The sequence below is a fragment of the Pelobates fuscus genome, chromosome 3 (genome assembly GCF_036172605.1).
Source record: "Pelobates fuscus isolate aPelFus1 chromosome 3, aPelFus1.pri, whole genome shotgun sequence".
Taxonomy (NCBI): domain Eukaryota; kingdom Metazoa; phylum Chordata; class Amphibia; order Anura; family Pelobatidae; genus Pelobates; species Pelobates fuscus.
The window spans coordinates 323,372,878-323,393,290 of NC_086319.1; the positions used below are offsets into that span (position 1 = coordinate 323,372,878).

Genomic DNA, 20,413 nt, shown 5'->3' on the forward strand with positions numbered 1-20,413 from the left:
GAATAAACCAATTACAATAATACATGAAAAAAAGGTTGATTATTTACCATTTTATTGCAAAAGGGAAGCATACAGTATGTTGATTCAGAAAGAGTTAAAAATTCACTTTAGCACACAAAGAGAGAACCATTTCTGCCTTAATTTATACTAAAGTTGACTGCATTAAAAGTGGCAATGCAGTCCAATAATAAAACTTTCTCGTATACCTCCACATAATCAATATACACTACATCACGTGGCCAAATATATTAGACACCTGCTTGTTTTATTGTTGCGGTCAGCTGATGCTCTCAGCCAATCAGTGACTCTCCATTCACAAAATTAGTTTGAAAAAGGTTCTTTTCAAGCCAATTTTGTGAATGGGGAGCCACTGAGGGAAATGTCCTTGACCTTCACTTTGAAGAAGATCAGGACTCCTCTTGACTTTCATGTGGAATGAGATTATATATATATATATATATATATATATATATATATATATATATATATATATATATATATATATATATATATATATATATATATATACAATTAGATAGATAGTGGTTACAGTGAATTTTCTATTTTGTAGTATATTTGAAGTGTGTGTTATTTTTTTCCTTGGGTACATTATATATTCTGCCAAGTGTGAGAACTGCGGTTAATTGTAATATACTTGGTTTTGATCTCTTTACGAAAGCACTGTGTTGGTTTGTTATTTGGTACACCTGCGTAGCCTTTATCTTTAATTTACTCTCTTTTTAGTATGAGAGAGTATACACTGTCATTATCGATATTTCTACGAGCGATGACGATGTTGAATGTTTTATGCTGATTTTAAATCCAGACGTTGAATAATAAAGGATTATGTTATGTTGACTATTCAGCTTGTAAAATCCTTCATCAAACTCATAACTTGTGGCTTGGTGAATGGTGTCGGGAGCAAGGATTTGGCTTTATTTCTCATGGTAGCTCTGTTTGGAATGGAAATAAACTGTACAAAAAGATGGTTTGCATCTTTCTCAACAGGGAACAAATGTTCTCAGTGAGCAGTTCAGAGGTTTTGCTAGGATGTATTTAAACTAGGAGGGGGGGGGGCAAAAGTGTGATAAAACATCAATCCAATTGTCCCTCAAAACAAGGACAGAAGGTGCCTGTAGCAAGTGTGTTAAAAATAATAAGCTTAGAGTCATGTCTGCAAATGCTCGCAGTTTAGGGAATAAGATCCATGAACTTGTGGCAATAATGGCAACTGATAGTGTAGATTTAGTCGCGGTTACTGAGACATGGTATAATGAGAAAAATGACTGGGACATAGCAATGCCAGGGTACTCTTTATATAGAAAAGACAGGGAAGGCAAGAAAGGGGGAGGGGTGGCCCTGTATGTGAAGGATAGCATAAAATCTAGCCTAATAAAGGTTAGTGAGGCGAACATAGAGTCCGTTTGGGTTACGTTAGAATTTGGTAATCACACAGTAACTCGTGTAGGTGTGATTTATAGGCCCCCAGGACAAATTGAAGAGTTAGATAATCTACTAGTTGAAGAAATAGCTAAAATGACAATGATGGGGAAGTTATCATCATGGGTGACTTTAATCTGCCTGATGTGAATTGGAATACAAAAATAGCTACTTGTGCCAGGAGCACACATATTCTAAACTCCCTACTGGGATTGTCTCTAAAACAAGTCGTTGAGGAGCCAACTCGTAAAGAGGCCATACTAGATTTAGTGTTAAAACAAATGGAGATTTGGTATCAGATATTACTGTAGGTGAAAGTTTAGGATCCAGTGATCATCAGTCAGTGTGGTTTAAAATAAGAACAGTGACTGAGTCACACCACACAAAAACAAAAGTTTTAGACTTTAGAAAAACAGACTTTTCTAAAATTAGAATATGTGTAAAGGAGTCATTATCAGACTGGAGCAATTTAAATCGAGTCCAAGTGAAATGGGATTATTTAAAAGTTTCACTACAGAAGGCAACAGGAAATTGCATTAGGCTTGTCAGTAAAAGCAAAAAAATCAAGAAACCACTGTGGTACTCCGCAGATGTAGCCAAAATAGTAAAAAACAAAAAGTTAGCATTTAGTAATTATAAAAAAAACAGAGTGAGGAAGACAGAATGACCTATAAGATTAGGCAGAAAGAGGCTAAGCAAATTATAAGAGCTTCCAAATCACACACAGGAGAGAAAATAGCACAGTCAGTAAAAAAAAGGGGGACAAAACTTTTTTTAGATACATAAATGAGAAAAGAAAAGTAAAACAAGGATTAGTTAGATTAAAAACAAAAGAAGGAAGGTATGTAGATGAGGATAAAGGTCTAGCTGACTGCCTCAATGAATATTTTTGTTCGGTATTTACAGATGAAAATGAAGGAAAGGGACCTCAGTTAAGAAAAAGGATAAATGAGTCATTTATTACACGTGAGTTTACAGAGGAAGAGGTTCTGTTTCAACTCTCAAAAGTAAAGACAAATAAGTCAATGGGACCTGATGGAATACACCCAAAGCTATTAAAAGAGCTTAGTGGTGTACTAGCAAAACCATTAACAGATTTATTTAACCAATCATTGATAACAGGCGTAGTCCCAGAAGATTGGAAGTTAGCAAATGTTGTGCCCATTCATAAGAAAGGTAATAGGGAGGAGTCGGACAACTATAGGCCAGTAAGCCTTACTTCAGTTGTGGGGAAAGTGATGGAAACCATGTTAAAGGATAGGATTGTTGAACATCTAAAAACACATGGATTTCAAGATCAGAGACAACATGGGTTTACTTCAGGGAGATCATGCCAAACTAATCTTATTGATTTTTTTTGATTGGGTAACTAAAATTATAGATCAGGGTGGTGCAGTAGACATTGGTTACCTAGATTTCAGTAAGGCTTTTGACACTGTTTCACATAGGCTTATCAATAAATTGCAATATTTAAGTTTGGATTCCAATATTGTTGAATGGGTAAGGCAGTGGCTGAGTGACAGGCAACAGAGGGTTGTAGTCAATGGAGTATATTCGAAGCTTGGGCTTGTCACCAGTGGGGTACCTCAGGGATCTGTACTTGGAACCATTCTCTTTAATATTTATATTCGTGATATTGCAGAAGGCCTTGATGGTAAGGTGTGTCTTTTTGCGGATGATACTAAGATATGTAACAGGGTTGATGTTCCAGGAGGGATAAGCCAAATGGCAAATTATTTAGGTAAACTAGAAAAATGGTCAGAGTTGTGGCAACTGACATTTAATGTGGATAAGTGCAAGATAATGCATCTTGGATGTAAAAACCCAAGGGCAGAGTACAGAATATTTGATAGAGTCCTAACCTCAACATCTGAGGAAAGGAATTTAGGGGTGATTATTTCTGGTGACTTAAAGGTAGGCAGAAAATGTAATAGAGCAGCAGGAAATGCTAGCAGAATGCTTGGTTGTATAGGGAGAGGTATTAGCAGTAGAAAGAGGGAAGTGCTCATGCCATTGTACAGAACACTGGTGAGACCTCACTTGGAGTATTGTACGCAGTACTGGAGACCATATCTTCAGAAGGATATTGATACCTTAGAGAGAGTTCAAAGAAGGACTACTAAACCGGTTCATGGATTGCAGGATAAAACTTACCAGGAAAGGTTAAAGGATCTTAACATGTATAGCTTGGAGGAAAGACGAGACAGGGGGGATATGATAGAAACATTTAAATACATAAAGGGAATCAACACTGTAAAGGAGGAGACTATATTTAAAAGAAGAAAAACTACCACAACAAGAGGACATAGTCTTAAATTAGAGGGACAAAGGTTTTAAAATAATATCAGGAAGTATTACTTTACTGAGAGTGTAGTGGATGCATGGGATAGCCTTCCAGCTGAAGTGGTAGAAGTTAACACAGTAAAGGAGTTTAAGCATGCGTGGGATAGGCATAAGGCTATCCTAACTATAAGATAAGGCCAGGGACTAATGAAAGTATTCAGAAAACTGGGCAGACTAGATGGGCCGAATGGTTCTTATCTGCCGTCACTTTCTATGTTTCTAATGAAGTGGTCTGGGTGCCATGTCCAGCTAGGTTTAACCCTTTTTTCTGTAAACACAGCAGTTTCAGAGAAACTGCTATGTTTGCAATAGGGTTAATCCAGGCTCTAGTGGCTATCTCATTGACAGCCGCTAGAGGCGCTTCTCACTGTGAATTCTATTATTCTATTAGTTGATAGCAACATTTTTTCATATTGGGTATCTGTTGACTTATTTTTTGTGTGTTTTTTTGTTTTTACTCTGGTTTGTGCAGGATTCTGAATACGGTGACCCGCATGGACTGAAACCTACTTAAAATAAATATATATAAAATTCTATTATTTTGTATTGTGAGAAACACTTTTTCTATCTCTTTATTTGTCTGTGGTTTTCAGCCAGCCTGTCATCACATGAAAGCAAATCAGGCTGGCTAAAATCCTTGACTGCCGGAGCAGATACAATTTCTACACAAGGTCTTTCCCACTTTACTGAGTCTAATATTACAAGGTTATAGTCCAATTAAGAAGGCTCCATGGCGCCAGATGTCCAAGCAAGGAAAATTAATTTCATAATTTTGGTTACATTTCATAAGGTTGGCAACTGACAGTGCTGATGAGCTCAGAGATGATAAATCAGTACACTTATATTTATCATAGGTCTGCATAAGCTAACTTGAGGTGCTCTGCTTATTAGTTTTATGCTCTGGTAATCTTAAAACATGCTGTTTTGGTTTCCCAGATCGCCATGATTTCTATATATTGTTCCGCTGAAGTATTTAGCTTGGATTTATTTACAGAATGACTGAATATTTAGGTTTGGATGTATTACAATATGGATTTCTGTTTTGTGATTGTTGAATGTGGGTATTGGAGGCCTGGTCCAAAATTCAGCCCCGGAATTATTGCGTGACATACTCTAATATATTCTTATTTAATACACTAATTGTGCTGCTGACTGTCTGCTTTTCCTTTACTCTTAATTACTTCGAAAGCTCTCCGTATGGATCTGTTTATCTCTCTCCACCACCAGACAACAACTGGAGAAGGTAGGAACAACTCAACTGGTCTTTAATCTGTATACTGACATTTTTATAATCAAATTTTACTTCTGCTGTTTAACGTAGAATAGGAATACACTGTTTTTATTTCAATGCAAATGCAAGCACACTGTATAGATATGAAAAACATTTGCTCTCTCTCTCTCTCTCTCTCTCTCTCTCTCAACAATTGGAATATATAATGTATACATTTTTTTTTTTTTTACTATATTGCATTATTGTATTTTTAATGTTCTATCTGCGAGTATGTTTGTGCATATAAAAACATGTTTGCATCATCTTAAAAATAATGCATAAAATACAATTATCGTTATTCTATTCCATGAAATGGTGTTCCATGTTATAAGGTAAAATGGGGAGCTTTGCTTGCATATTTGTTTGGTAATGAGACCGTTACCTCACTCTGCAGGCTGCAAAAAGTAGCAACTAAAAATTATCTATTTTTTAATTCATTTTTACCTGCTCCTTTTTTATGCTTTCCATACCCACTCCGGGTGGGGGTGGGGGGTGTCGGGGGGGAAATCTACTGACAGGGGGAAAAGAGAGGAGTCTGATCAGTTTCCCCCCCCCCCCCTTGCTACTGCACAGTCCTTTTTCTGTTGTTAGTGCACTGGTCTGATACTAAGTAGGATGGGTAAGAGTGGTGAGGGGGAAATTAAGAAACACCACTAGCTGAGAGCTCAAAAATGCAGTCTGAGCAAGTCTATCAACGTTTATTACATTCTTTTCAACATTTTCTTGCTTTTTTTTGTTTTGTATATTTGTTTAAAAGGGTTTACCGGTACTTACTGATTGAAAAACGAATTCATTGTCAAGTGATGCGTGTCTCCTTAATATTATAATGTGCAGATTCTGCTATACTAATTTCATATCCATGAAATTATTAAGGCAAAGCTTTTTAAATGATATCCAGAGTCTGAAAAAAAAAACCCTTAATATTTAAGTTTAATTACCTTGCCTCTAGTATATCCACAAACCGGTAGGTATCAATGCATGTTTACTAGCAAACAAGCTCTCTTTTAGACTTCTTTTAGTGAAATGTCTCTCTATCTACCTCTCTTTCTATCTGTGTGTGTGTGTGTGTATATATGTCTGTGTGTGTGTGTAGATATAGGTATAGATAGAGATATGTGTGTGTGTGTGTGTACGGTATATATCGATCTATAAACATATGTATGTATATTTACAAAGGGTAAAGACCCCTGGATTGTTGACATAGCAGGATACAGTTTCTTTGACGCAGGCCTGTTAATTTAAAACATGTGGCAGATTATAAATCTATCCAATTAAAATGTACAGATTTGTAGAAATGTGACCTAACCATTTTAACTGTATACTCTAAAAACCAAAATTACTTTAGAATAATTAAGCAGTTTCAGTGTATAGATGGTACACCTGCTCAATGATCTGCTATTTTTGAGTTTATTTTTGTTTGATTTTGTTTATGCAGACCAAGCCATACCTCCCCTGGATGTTGCTCACACAGCCTCCATGAAATAATCGTTTCATTTTGAATCCAAATTTACAGCTCTGTGTGTTCACCTGTGTGTTGATCTATTGCTCTGTAAATTGAGCTTTTAGTTTGCACAGTAGATTGTTGCAGGCTGTAGCAGGCAATTAACACCAAAAGATTCTAAATTAAGAACATTGTGCAAAAAGGCAAACTAAAAAAAAAATAGCCTTTTCAGGAAATGTGTAGGGAGGCTTTGAAAGTAGGAGTGGAGGTGTGGCTTGGGCTGCATAAACAAAGTGTTTAAAACGTCACACTCTCGCCTCCCCTCCCACACTATAAAATTAATATTTAATACAAAAATATCTTTATGAAATACTCCTACTGACTAGGGCTGCCATCACAGGGTGACAACCATGGTGGTTGTTGCGGGGGCCCGGCCGTATGGGCTCAATGTGTAGCGGCGGAACTGCCGCCGGGGCCCGCATGCTGATGGGGTCCATCGGGTGGCCCAAGCATTTAGAGTAACCCGATGGGGCCCTATAACTTCAGGGGCCTGCTCAGCGCTGCGGCCATGTAATAGCACAACCGGGCTCCTTTAAAAATGTCAGCCGCAACAATTGCTGGGAGGAAGTGGCAGCCGGACACCTCCTCCCAGCTTACTCCGCACGGGATGGAGAAGAGACAGCGTGGAGGCCATCAGCCCCAGCCACCCGCCTGCACCGAAAAGGCAAGAAACAGGAGGGTGGCTGAAAAATGAGCTATGTCTTTATATATGTCTGTATATGAGTGTATCTGTCTGTATGTGTGTCTGCATTTCCTTATGCATGTGTTTTATATGTATGTTAGTATGTGTCTATGTGTCACTATGTATGTATGTGTCTGTTAGTATGTGTGTGTATTTGTGTCCTTTTGTAGCAGTGCGTGTGTCTATGTTTGTGTCTGTGTGTGTGTGTATTCTGTGTCAATGTTTGAGTGTCTGTCAGTGTGTATTTCTGTGTGTGTATTTGCATGTGTCAGTGTATGTGTCTGAGTATCACTGTGTGTGTGTGTGCGCGCGCATTCAAACACCAATATTCACACACATACTCATACAAATTTTTAATATATATATGTGCATCCACTCCACATGCACTAACACATACTGCAGCCAATACACAAACACACTGCATCCACAAAACACATACTCTGTTTCCACTCTCCAAACACGGCTTCTTTGTGGGTGGATTTGGAGGTGGGTCCTGTGGGTGGGATTTGGAGGCGGGCTATAGGGTCAGGCTTGGAGTAGGGTCCCCAGGGGCCCAGAACTTGAGCTGTTTCAGGGGCCCAAAATTTCTGATGGTGGCCCTGCCACTGACAGTGTTGGAATTGCATTGAAATTCCAACTCCGTCAAGAGATATTCTGACACAAAGTATACTTTGTTTCAGTATATTTCCTATGCGTGACACTTCTAGACGGCGTAGCTCTGCTCAGTATCTAGAAGTCAATCTCCCCAGCTGTCACAAGTGATGGCTGCAGAGCAATTAGCTGTCTATGGAGGATCTCGTGGGATCCTCCATACGCCTCAAAGCTGTACTCTCACGCATGCCAAGATAAGACCACATACAGGTAATTTGCAAATAGCTGCTGCCCCTCTGGTGCACCGTGCAAGTGATCCGCAGTCCCTCAGAAATTTTCAAAATCACTTACTCCAAAGGCATCACTGTGTGGTCCAATACAGAAATAGTTTATTAGGATCAGTAGAGCACAATCACATACACAACATTTCGCCATCAGGCTTTAATCATGTATATCATAATTAAGGCTTGGTGGAGAGATATTAACTGTGTCTGTGGAGGATCCCACCATTTTGCAGGGTCCTTTATAGAACTTAATGCTGTATTCCCGTGAGAGTACAACAGTGAGGTCGGGCAGAGGAGGACCAAGCAGAAGAAGAAGATGGGCGGCGCCTGTGAGGGACAGGTTCATGTAAGTAAATCTCACCTTTCTCTGTCTCCCACAGTCACCGGATTACCAGAAGCGATGCCACCATAGTGGGTCTTTGTAAATTATGCAGGTCCTCAGATAGGGATAGTGCCGCTTTAACTCCTAAATATAAGTGAATTGAGCAGTGAGATTGCAGGGGCATAATCTATATACCAAAACCACTTCATTAAATTAAAGTTTTATTTTAATTTGTTGGTGCTTACAATGTCCTTTTAAATGTTTCAGTGGTATGCAGTATGTTGCTTACACATTCTCTTAGTATGCAATGGGTACTTTGCTCCTCCTACTGCTCTTTTTATATCTAAATGTACAATATACTAGCATTAAACTATACAATTTATTTTTCTTGGTTATTAGGCATAGACCCATATGGTTTGCTTTGTTTTCAAACATGCCATTGTCCTTTGTATCCAGATGTTGAACATGTTGCATTTGAAGTGTGGATCTAGACATCTGTGTAGACATTAAGTCCACAATTCATTGACTTTGGCCAAAGTTCCAGTTTTATTCATAGTAAATCAAAACCCATCAGGACATTTGGAAAAGAGGTCCTGTATGCAGTGATGTTTACTAGAGAGGTGATTGTGGTTTGTTTTTTGGCAGCTTAAGTTTGGATATAATCTAAAGAGGAGAAACTAGAAGAAGCTTTTTTTTGCCTGAGATTTGTGAGAAGAAGTAAAGTCAGAAAAGAGCGTCATACATTCTAAGCGTTTTGACTTTTAACAGAAGCAAAAACCCTATTATTGCAGGTCATTTTGTTTAATATGTTTTAATACTTATTTTACACACATGTACCTATCTTTAATATTATAAGATGTGGTTTCTCTGAAGCATTTACCTCACTGGTGTATAATGTCATAAGGTCTGCATGTGGGTTGTAGCTTACTTTCATGTGGCCTACGAGCATAGACACTGATTTTAATTATTTTTTGTTTGTTTATTCACAAACTTTTTATTGAATTAATCCATTTCAAATTATACATACATTAATAGAGTATATGGTACTAGTATCTCATGCAAGTTGTACAATCATGTATAATAACAATTTTGGATATGTGATTAAAATCCAGACAAAATGGGGAATATGTTGTAAAATATTTGTCAAATTTGAGAAATAGAATTGTACAAAGGACATTTACCCACATGTACTGGTAGACATACTCCACTGCCAACAAAGCCAACCAGAGTGCTCTGACAGGTAAGCCTCTACATTTACCTGTCACATCACTCTGATTGGCTTGAAATCCAACCAATCAGAGTGCTCTGTCTCATTTTACACAGCATGGGAAAGTTCTTTGGAATTTTCCCATGCTGTGTAATTTGAAATCAACCAGAGTGTTGCTATGAGTCAAATTACACAGCATGGGAAAATTCCAAAGAAGTTTCCCACGCTGTGTAAAATGCCACCAAGCACTCGGATTGGTTGGATTTCAAGCCAACCAATCAGAGTGATGTGACAGGTAAATGTAGAAGCTTACCGGTCAGTCTCTTCCTTTACCTGTCAGAGCACTCTGGTTGGCTTAAACCAACCAATCAAAGCGCTCTGAGCCTAATTACAGGGCGTGGGAAGGCTTTATAAGCCTTTCCACGTCCTGCGGAGCTCAGTCTGCGCAGTACCCTCCATGGTTGAAGACGGATTACTTTTTTTGCGCTCTAGTTTTTTATTTTATTTTCATAGTTCAACGGGTATTATGGATTTTTATTTTGCCTATTTTGGGACTGAAAAAAGATTTTAGAAAAAAAAGAAGACATCAAATGGTAAGTTATTTTTTATTTACAGGGATTTAGTTTTATTGTCTCCCCTCACATTTTTTAGGGTGAGGGGGGCATAGGTAGGTCTTTATTCAATAAAATTTGGGCTGGGGGGGTATTTACACTTAGTTCTACCTCCCACCCCCTCCTCCCCCATCCATCCCCCCCCCCCCCCCCCATTTTCATTTAGGGCCCAAGCCTACCGCTCATGGTTGGGGGCCGGGGAAAGACAAACCTGCCGCTCATGGGTGGGGCCCGGGGGAAGGTCTCCCCCATTTCCCCCCCAATTTTCATTTAGGGCCTCCACCTGCTGCTCATGGGTGGGGGCCGGGAGGGCAATAGGTCACACCCCCCTCCCCCTTATTGTTATTTAGGGCCCCCACCCACTGCTCAGGGGAAGGACAATAGGTACTGCTGCCTTTATCTTTATGAAATATTCAAGAAGTGAAAGAGCGGCTTTAAATTAACCACACATTCTTAAATACACAACATTTGCTTATTATTAACATGCAAATATATAACAGTTACTCACATCACATATACACACATACTTTAAAGGGACACTATAGTCACCAGAACAACTACAGCTTAATGCAGTTATTCTGGTAAGTATAGTCAGTTCCTGCAGGCATTTAAATGTAAACATTTCTCCCTAAGTACACCGTTAGTGGCAGTCACTCAGACGGCCCACTAAAGGTGCTTCATGTGTCAGTGATTTACCAGACAGTGGATCAGTGCTGTGCATGGAGGCGCTGAACTGTCCTCATTGAGTCAATGCATCTCTATGATGAGATGCTGATTGGCCGGTGCAGCGTTTTGCCGCGCATGTGCTATAGCCTCCCAAAACGTTCCTATAGGAAAGCATTGGATTGGCAGAGATCATAAATTATGATCTCAGCCAAGGAGGTGGATTGGGGGTGGAGCAAGTGCCAGTGGGGGCCTGTGTGGCGATGGAATACATGTACGTAGGCTGGGGACTCTGGGGAGGGGTAGAAGAGGCTGGCAGCTAAATCGTTTATTTGATATGATTTAATTTTTTTATTTATTTTTTTAAAGATTCTTTAATAATACATTTTCAATCAGTGACAGAACTAAATAAGTTTTCAGACACAATACATTACTATAGAAGCTAGGGTAGATGTTACAGTGCGGATTATCATTATACAACAAGTATAACAGCTTTCCTTGAAAAGTGTCTGGTGCTTGGTAATAATTCCCTGAATAGGGGTACTGCTCCGTCTATCAGACAGGGCTCCTTTAGCGGCTGTAAATCCTGACCCTAGCCGTCGACTAACTGATAAGAGTTTGTCAAATACGTGTATGTCGGGATTGCTTTAATAGTGGATCAAGAGTGTGGTGTTTTATGCCGGAGTCTCGACCGATAGCACCTATCGAAGATACAACACGTTTCCAAATTTGCACCATGGACCCTCGGCATGCCTTAATCTCCTCCCCTTTTTCTATGCAAGCACAGGGAAAATAATTAGATTGAGAAGTTTGTGTTGATGATTTCTTTTACACCAATAACCGGAATGTATAAATGCACCTGAAATAACTTTAGAACTGCTGGGTTCATGCTTTTCACTATTTATTTTTTCTCCCCTCTGATAGAACATGTTCTTCTCAAATTCCTATTTTCATTGGCAAATTTTCTGGAATAGCTTTACCTTCCCATTGATCATTACAGACATCTTTTTATATCTGATCAATACAAAAGGATTTTTAGGGTGTCTTTTTTTTTTTTTTCCTATTTCTTTCTTTTTCTGGTGGGTGTTGTCCCCATTATTTGTATGTTTTACATTCTCTTCCTTCACGTTCCATGTTCCCTTTTGTATTATTGGTTAACTGAAATTAAATGAAATTAAAATATTAATTGGTAGTGTATCTTTACTTTGGTAAAAGCCAGCATCCCTTACAAATAAATTATCCTTCTGCAATAATCTCCAGTGAGAAAGGTCAGAAGTGCAGCTGGTCTGGATAAGTGGCTCAATCCCACGCTCTGGATGCCTAGTTTCACTTGTTCCCACTGGCAACTGTTTCACTGCCAAAGCACTTACATAACCAAAAAAAAAAAAAAAGAATCCAAGGAAACTCTGCTCCCATAACGTCATCAAACCTACAAAGTAGTACTAGAAAAACATTTTAGAACAGATGTGCTCCAATACCCTTACGTCTTCTTTGCTAGAGTTTCATCTTCTAAAACAATGTTTATTTAATAAGCATAATCCATGAGTATTCATGGTTGTGCTTCCTAAGTAGACCTCTTTTGATTCACTTGGTAATACATAAATAGGTATTCTGCAAAATCTTAACAAATGCAAAATACAAAAAACATCAGATTTTATGTACAAAAGAGGGTGAATAGAATTTGTAACCTTTTGTATAAAATCATCCATCTATTAACTCTCTCTCTCTCTCTCATATATATATATATTCACACAGAGAGAGTATGTTAGTTAATGGAGGGATGGTGTGTGTGTGTGTATATATATATGTATGTGTGTGTGTGTGTGTATATTGACACATTAAATTTGCAGTTAGAAATTCTTGTGAGTGCCACAATTGTATGTATACCTATATATATCTTAATCAATGAAATGGTGGCACTTTCGACCTGTGAATTTCAATGTGTCAAGATAAAATTGTGGTACTGATGTGTCAGGTATTTTATTTTGACACATCGAAATGAATTCTTTGAAAGTTCTGTGAATATGTTTATATTCCACAAATGGCAAGAGCATCAAGAATGTTGACTTATATAATTAGCATTTAGTAATTGAATTTTAGGTTTGGTGTTGCACATGTAGCTGTTGCCTCAATGCAAGCAAGTAATTTGTGCCAATACATTTTGCATTTGTGAAGTACTGTATCATAATCATTGACATGTATTATTAAGGTGTAGATTATGTTGAGTGTTAATTCATTGTTAATAGTTCTGGTTTTCTTTCGGCAGGCTTTCTAAGCCTTTTTTTCTTTTTCTTTTTTTTTTTTGTAACCCACTTCTGTGGGAACAGAAACTATTTTGCTTCCACTAATTTATCTTTGACTGATTTCTGCTCTTTAACTAAAACCTTTGTGAATAGTAAAACCTGCTAAACTTGTCTCAGCTTCTCAGCATTTCACAGCTCACAATGCAGACACCATTGTAAGATCTTAAAATGTCTTATGCCATCATTCTTTGCAAACTATTTCTTGACCTAAAAATCAAATAACAAGATTTTTATTGGACTAAACCATCCTGATCTTCCAGTTAATTTCTCTTTTTCCCCGCCGCACTTCATTAACCCCCCTTTTTTTCATTCTGGTGCTGTTTCTTGCCAGAAGACTACATGCGACCATCATTATGTGATTATTTTTTTTTTACTTGGGAGTACCACTGATGTCAAACATTATTCCTTTTTCCTTTTCCTCCCTCCTTACTTCTTCTGTCTCTGAAGGCAGCAGGTTCCCTGGAATGAAGAGAAACGACCAGGATTTAGACTTTTGTCTGCTCTCAACAGGTGAACAATTTCTACCTATGGCTTAGTTCTTTATGAAATTTGCAGGCCAAGCTCGTGTGTAATTTAGACTTGTAATATGGTTGAATTCAATGTGTAATCAAATGTAATTAAACCCATTGTGGCATATGATTCCTGAGCTGATTTACAATTACTGAGCTGTAATGTTTGCTTCTTATGAGAACCTTCAAACGGGACCAATGTATCCTTTCTAGTACTTTGAAAGTAAGTTGACAAAGTTTAAAGTAGCACTATAGGGTCAGGAACACAAACATGTATTCCTGACCCTATAGAGTTAAAACCCACCATCGAGCCACCCTGCCCTCCCCCTCCCCATGCCTCCCTAAAAAATGTAAATCTTACTTGTATTCAAGTATGGAGCTGCTAGCTCTGGCTCTGTTTCCTTTAGACCTGCCCACTGCCTGCTGACTTCAGTAGAAGTGGTAGCCTGATCCAATCACAATGCTTCCCCATAGGATTGGCTGAGACTGACAAGGAGGCAGATCAGGGGCAGAGCCAGCATGATTCAAACACAGCCCTGGCCAATCACTATCTCCTCATAGAGATGAATTGAATCAATGAATCTCTATGAGGAAAGTTCAGTGTCTGCATGCAGAGGGAGGAGACACTGAATGTTTGGATGCATTTTAGGCAGCCATGACCCAGGAAGGATCTCTAACAGCTATCTGAGGAGTGGCCAGTGAAGTTATCACTAGGCTGTAATATAAACACTGCATTTTCTCTGAAGAGACTGTGTTTACGGCAAAAATACTGAAGGCTTCTACTTACCAAAACAAATTCAATAAGCTGTAGTTGTTCTGGTGACTATAGTGTCCCTTTAAAAGAAATTCTAAATCATTCACACAATAAATGTGAGAAATATAAAGTCCCTCAAAAATATATTTGTGTGTCTGATCTGTAGTATAGTAATTCTGATAGTCTGCCTCATAGATAAATTGTTATTAATGACTTGTGGCAGACAGTCACAGAAAAATCAGCCCATTTTAGTAGTAATTGCATCCGTAAGGAGCTTATGTAAAAATTATGTAAATATTGTGTCAGCTGGAAAATTCCAGAAGCTGTGACTAGCAAGCTTCCTAGGATTTATGAAGCCCTAGAAAGTGTTTCTGATTAAATCACATGGCATTTAAAGCAAAATACTAATTATAGTTTTATGAGCTTTTTGAAGATTCCTTTAAAATCTGATAAATCAGTCAGAATACAGGTGCCTTTGACATGTCACTTCATTCTTGTTAACGCTTGTGTAATTCCAAGGCAGTCTGGCGTTAACCAGATTCTAAAAAAAATAAAAATGTTTAATTGCCCTTTGATTTATTTATTTGTTTAATTTTATAGCAACAGTAGTAATTAAAATAATTAAAATTTTCAGCCTAGTCAATAATATGTGAGCATATTTTTTAGCATGTAATTTGATACAGAATTCGCTTTTCTGAATTCTCACATTTAAATGAAAAATGTCTATAAAGACAAGTAAAAAAATTACTTAATATTTATTAAGATTTATGTTAAATCTTTGTTGGTAGTACTTGACATGTTTGTTTATTATTTTTTTGTGCAATCCCCTTTTATACAATGCCTCTTGTTCAAAGTGTCTTTATTATTACATACATTTTTGTGCATGTATTTCAACCATGCAAAAGTTAAATTCTTTCAGCTCTGTTAGTTTCTGTGAGAAATTGTTTTCCCAGAGCTTGTTTTGCCATCAACAAAACAAACAAAAAAACAAAAAAAGTGGTTGACTGACTGTTCACGTGGTCACAGTCAAGCAAAATTCTGACCAAGGTCCTGCTGGCTGAAGCTTCCAGGGAATGTTGTGGGACCACTGCCCAAAAATCTATTTTCATTATCAAAACGGACATGTTCTACAGAAAGGAGAATTTTTTTTTTTTTTCACTTACTTATTTCAGTTAAGTTTATTACAGCACTAGGCACTGCAAGGCAAAATTACTACAATGATTGCTAAATATTTCATTTTTAAAGAGTCAAGTTATTTTATGTTTATAAAACCATACTGCAATTTGTTGGTTTGTCATTTTCCGAATCCACTTCTTGAGTTTTATTTATTCTTATTTATGATTTTGTTTGTTTATAATAATTTCTTTTGTGGGAAAAATATAATTACCGGTATTTAGCAATTACCGTATATACTCGAGTATAAGCCGACCCGAATATAAGCCGAGGCCCCTAATTTTATCCCAAAAAACTGGGAAAACTTATTGACTCGAGTATAAGACTAGGGTGGGAAATGCAGCAGCTACTGGTAAATTTCTAAATAAAATTAGATCCTAAAAAAAATATATTAATTGAATATTTATTTACAGTGTGTGTATAATGAATGCAGTGTGTGCGTATGTGTGTGTATGAGTGCAGCGTGTGTGTATGAGTGCAGCGTGTGTGTATGAGTGCAGCGTGTGTGTGCATGAATGCAGCGTGTGTGTGCATGAATGCAGCGTGTGTGTGCATGAATGCAGCGTGTGTGTGTATGAATGCAGTGTGTGTGTGTATGAATGCAGTGTGTGAATGCAGTGTGTGCAGGGCCGGTGCAAGGATATTTGCCGCCGTAGGCAAAAAATTTTTTGCCGCCCCCTCCCCCCCCCATATGTCCTGACTTCCCCTCCTCCTCCCTCAGTGGTCCTTACCTCCCCACCCCCGTGTTCCTTCACCCCCCCCCCCCCCAGTGGTCCTGACTCACCCCTCCCCTAGTGGTCCTTACCCTCCCCTCCCCTAGTGGTCCTTACTTCCCCCTCCCCTCCCATAGTGGTCCTTATCCCACCCCCTCCCTCTCATAGTGGTCCTTATCCCCCTTCTCCCTCCCATAGTGTTCCTTATCCCCCCCATCCCTCCCAGAGTGGTCCATATACCCCCCTCCCTCCCATAGTGGTCCTTATACCCCCCCTCCCTCCCATAGTGGTCCTTATCCCACCCCCTCCCTCCCATAGTGGTCCTTATCCCCCCCTCCCTCCCATAGTGGTCCTTATCCCCCCCCTCCCTCCCATAGTGGTCCTTATCCCCCCCTCCCTCCCATAGTGGTCCTTATCCCCCCCTCCCTCCCATAGTGGTCCTTATCCCCCCCTCCCTCCCATAGTGGTCCTTATCCCCCCCCTCCCTCCCATAGTGGTCCTTATACCCCCCCTCCCTCCCATAGTGGTCCTTATACCCCCCTCCCTCCCATAGTGGTCCTTAACCCACCCCCACCCTCCCATAGTGGTCCTTATACCCCCCCCCCCCCATAGTGGTCCTTATACCCCCCTCCCTCCCATAGTGGTCCTTATACCCCCCTCCCTCCCATAGTGGTCCTTATCCCCCCCTCCCTCCCATAGTGGTCCTTATCCCCCCCTCCCTCCCATAGTGGTCCTTATCCCCCCTCCCTCCCATAGTGGTCCTTATCCCCCCTCCCTCCCATAGTGGTCCTTATCCCCCCCTCCCTCCCATAGTGGTCCTTATCCCCCCCTCCCTCCCATTGTGGTCCTTATCCCCCCCCTCCCTCCCATAGTGGTCCTTATCCCCCCCCTCCCTCCCATAGTGGTCCTTATCCCCCCCCCTCCCTCCCATAGTGGTCCTTATACCCCCCTCCCTCCCATAGTGGTCCTTAACCCACCCCCACCCTCCCCTTATACCCCCCCCTCCCATAGTGGTCCTTATACCCCCCCCCCCCCCATAATGGTCCTTATACCCCCTTTTTTTTTGTTGTTATTAATTTTTTTTAATTATTATTTATTTCTTCTTATTTTATTTATATGTTTTTTTTTTTCGTCCCCCCTCCCTGCTTGATATATGGCAGGGAGGGGGGCTCTCCTTCCCTGGTGGTCCAGTGGCAGTTCAGTGGGGGGGAGAGGGGGGCTGGCAGAGCTGTACTTACCTTTCCTGCAGCTCCTGTCAGCTTTCTCCTCCTCTGCGCCGTCCGTTCTGCTCTTCTGTCAGCTCACATTGTAAGTCTCGCGAGAGCCGCGGCTCTCGCGAGACTTACACTGGGAGCTGACCGAGGTCCTGACCGGACGGCGCAGAGGAGGAGAGAGCTGACAGGAGCTGCAGGAAAGGTAAGTACAGCTCTGCCAGCCCCCCTCTCCCCCCAGTCTGTATTATGGCAATGTAAATTGCCATAATACAGACTCTGACTCGAGTATAAGCCGAGTTGGGGTTTTTCAGCCCAAAAAATGGGCTGAAAAACTCTGCTTATACTCTAGTATATACGGTAGTTTATTTGTATATAATAAGTGTTTGTAGTTTTTGGTGTATGTATTACTATTTTGTTGTTCTCTTTAGAAAAGCTGGTTTCTGTGAGTAGCTGATATATCTATGAAGTTTACATATTTTATATAAACAATATCTGGTCCTTTTCAGAATATTTGTTAAGTCTCATCATTAAGGCTGGACTTATTGAGACTACGGTCAAATTCACCACATATTCTAACTTTTACATAGTACAATTGTGCATTCAAAAATGGCACATGTAGCAATGAGAATCAAAATAGAAATTCTAATCAAGACTGGATATAGACTAATGGAAGTATGATTAAATAAAACTTCGATCGTGGCTTCATTTTATGTGTTGCTATGTAGATTTTATGAATCGATTTTCTAATTTCAAATTCACTAAATGACCATTCAATTTAATTTAATCACTGACCAATTGTCTTCAAAATGCTAAAACCTGAGATCTGTGATTTAGTGAATATGTTGTTGTTTTCCCTCAGAACAAATTCTGATTCCGCCCTTCACACCAGCGCCTCAAGTAATAAATCCCAGGATCCATTTGTGGGAGGAAATCAGTCTGCAGTGCGGTTCCCCAGACCTCCACAACGAAACAGTAAGATTGCTTATTTAAAAATGTAATACTCCTCAAATTATTATTAGCCCTTCTACAGTGCCAACATTTTCCACAGCAATTGAATGGGGATATTCGACAACAAGTAAGTGACACACAAAATAATATTGACAGAGACAAAGTATTCCCTGCTTAGACAAGCACGCAATCTTGGAATTCTTGCTATTGCTAACAAATCCGTAACAAAGTAGCTTCTAACAGAACAAAAGTTTCCTTTTTTGTTTTCCTTTTTTATTTTTTTAAACATCATGACATAGTGTTTATTTATCTCAGTCTTAGAAGGGCACTGAAATACCCCCTGGATCTCCATAGAGTACTCAGTTAAGATACACCAATCACAATTTGTATGACTAGGCCAGGAAAAAAAAACGAACTTTTTCAGGTTTTTTCTTGCATTTTCCCAGTGCCATGGCTCCCTTAGCAGTGTTTACTTTTGTGGCCTCCTTCATGATAGTCCAATCCAATAGGGACCTGATGCGCATGTGCAGTGAGTGCTACATATCCAAACTTCCCCATAGAAAAGCATTGCATCAATGTATTCCTTTGGGGAATTCAGTGTCACAAGTTTTATGCGGTCAGTGCTGTAGATGCGCCTCTAGTGGCTGGACTTAACATAAACCTTGCAGTTTCTAAAAAAAAAAATAAAAAAATTATTGCAGTGTTAAATGTTTTTAATTACAGGGTTAAACATAAAAGACCACTGCACTCATTGAGATCAAGTGGCTTTGGGTGACTTTAGTGGTCTTTTTTTGTTTTCCTGGCACTGGAGTTTCCCTTTAATGCAAGAGATGCATAGCTAGTATTTAAACATATCCAAACACAGCGATGTTGTGTCTGGATGGCTATGCAGACAAATGTAAATTATGTAAGTCTACACATTTTTGTTTTCACTTATTTGTTTATACAGAGTCCCTTATTTTGCACAACTTCACACAGGGTCAAATGGTATAAATGCAACCATAGATGTGATTAAAATGAAAATTGTCAATTACCTAGCTTATAGGTATTTGCACAGGTCCTGAAGGCAGTAATTTACTAAAAATGGCAACAGAATGTAAAAAGTATAAAAATGTCTGTTTTCCATATAATGCTCACATACAGTAAAATCATATATAAAGGTATTTAAAACTGCTGTAGCAATCTTTATCAATCGTTGGACTGGTAATATAATGCTAACAAGGAAATCATAGAGTCCAATCAACCCTCCCCCTCCCTGACTATATAAATGATATCGCCCATTGAAACTTCCTGTACTGTTTGAAAACATAGGTGAGTTTACATTTTCAGCAACTTTACAGGCATTACATCAGTCACTAGTGGTTTCTGGCAGAGAAATCTGTTATTCTAGCCTAGAGGCTGGTAATCATAACTAGAATGTAAATGAAGATGAGAGATGCTTTATGGACTAATTTCATACTGCATAATACATGCAAATAAAAACATTTATACTCTCTTTTGATATTGATGAGGTTTAGCAACTCAACACTGCTACAGTTCTCCTTAAGGGTTATGCATTGCTTAGAGTGTCCATATAATTTTTTAGTGCCATTAGCTGGTCTTTAAACTCCAAACTTGTGGGCAAATATAGCCAGTTTGAAAAATTATCCAACTCTGCTGTAAGCAGAGCCTAGTTAGCGTAGCCTCAGTTGTTCTGTATAATAATGGCCTGTGAGTGACTTACATTACATATAATGCATATGTGTGGACTGTGTTCCCGTTGTGTTGTAATTTGGAGAGTGAAAATCTAATTGCTTGTGCTCATATGCTCTGCCTACTTTGTTTAGTAGAATGACCACCACTCTTCTCACTCTCTCCCTCTAGTGTTCACTTTGAATTCTGCACA

General features: G+C 39.2%; 1 protein-coding gene across 2 annotated transcripts in view; it reads left to right on the forward strand.

Moving 5' to 3' along the window:
• CRTC3 (CREB regulated transcription coactivator 3) overlaps nt 1-20,413 on the forward strand; it is a 133,348-nt gene that overhangs the window by 70,866 nt on the left and 42,069 nt on the right. Inside the window, exons 4-6 of one of the 2 annotated variants that reach the window (XM_063448968.1) lie at nt 4,965-5,026; nt 13,665-13,727; nt 18,440-18,552. In XM_063448968.1, coding sequence (XP_063305038.1) covers nt 4,965-5,026; nt 13,665-13,727; nt 18,440-18,552 — 238 coding nt within the window. The remainder of the gene's footprint in view (nt 1-4,964; nt 5,027-13,664; nt 13,728-18,439; nt 18,553-20,413) is intronic. The other variant, XM_063448969.1, reaches the window with a different exon arrangement.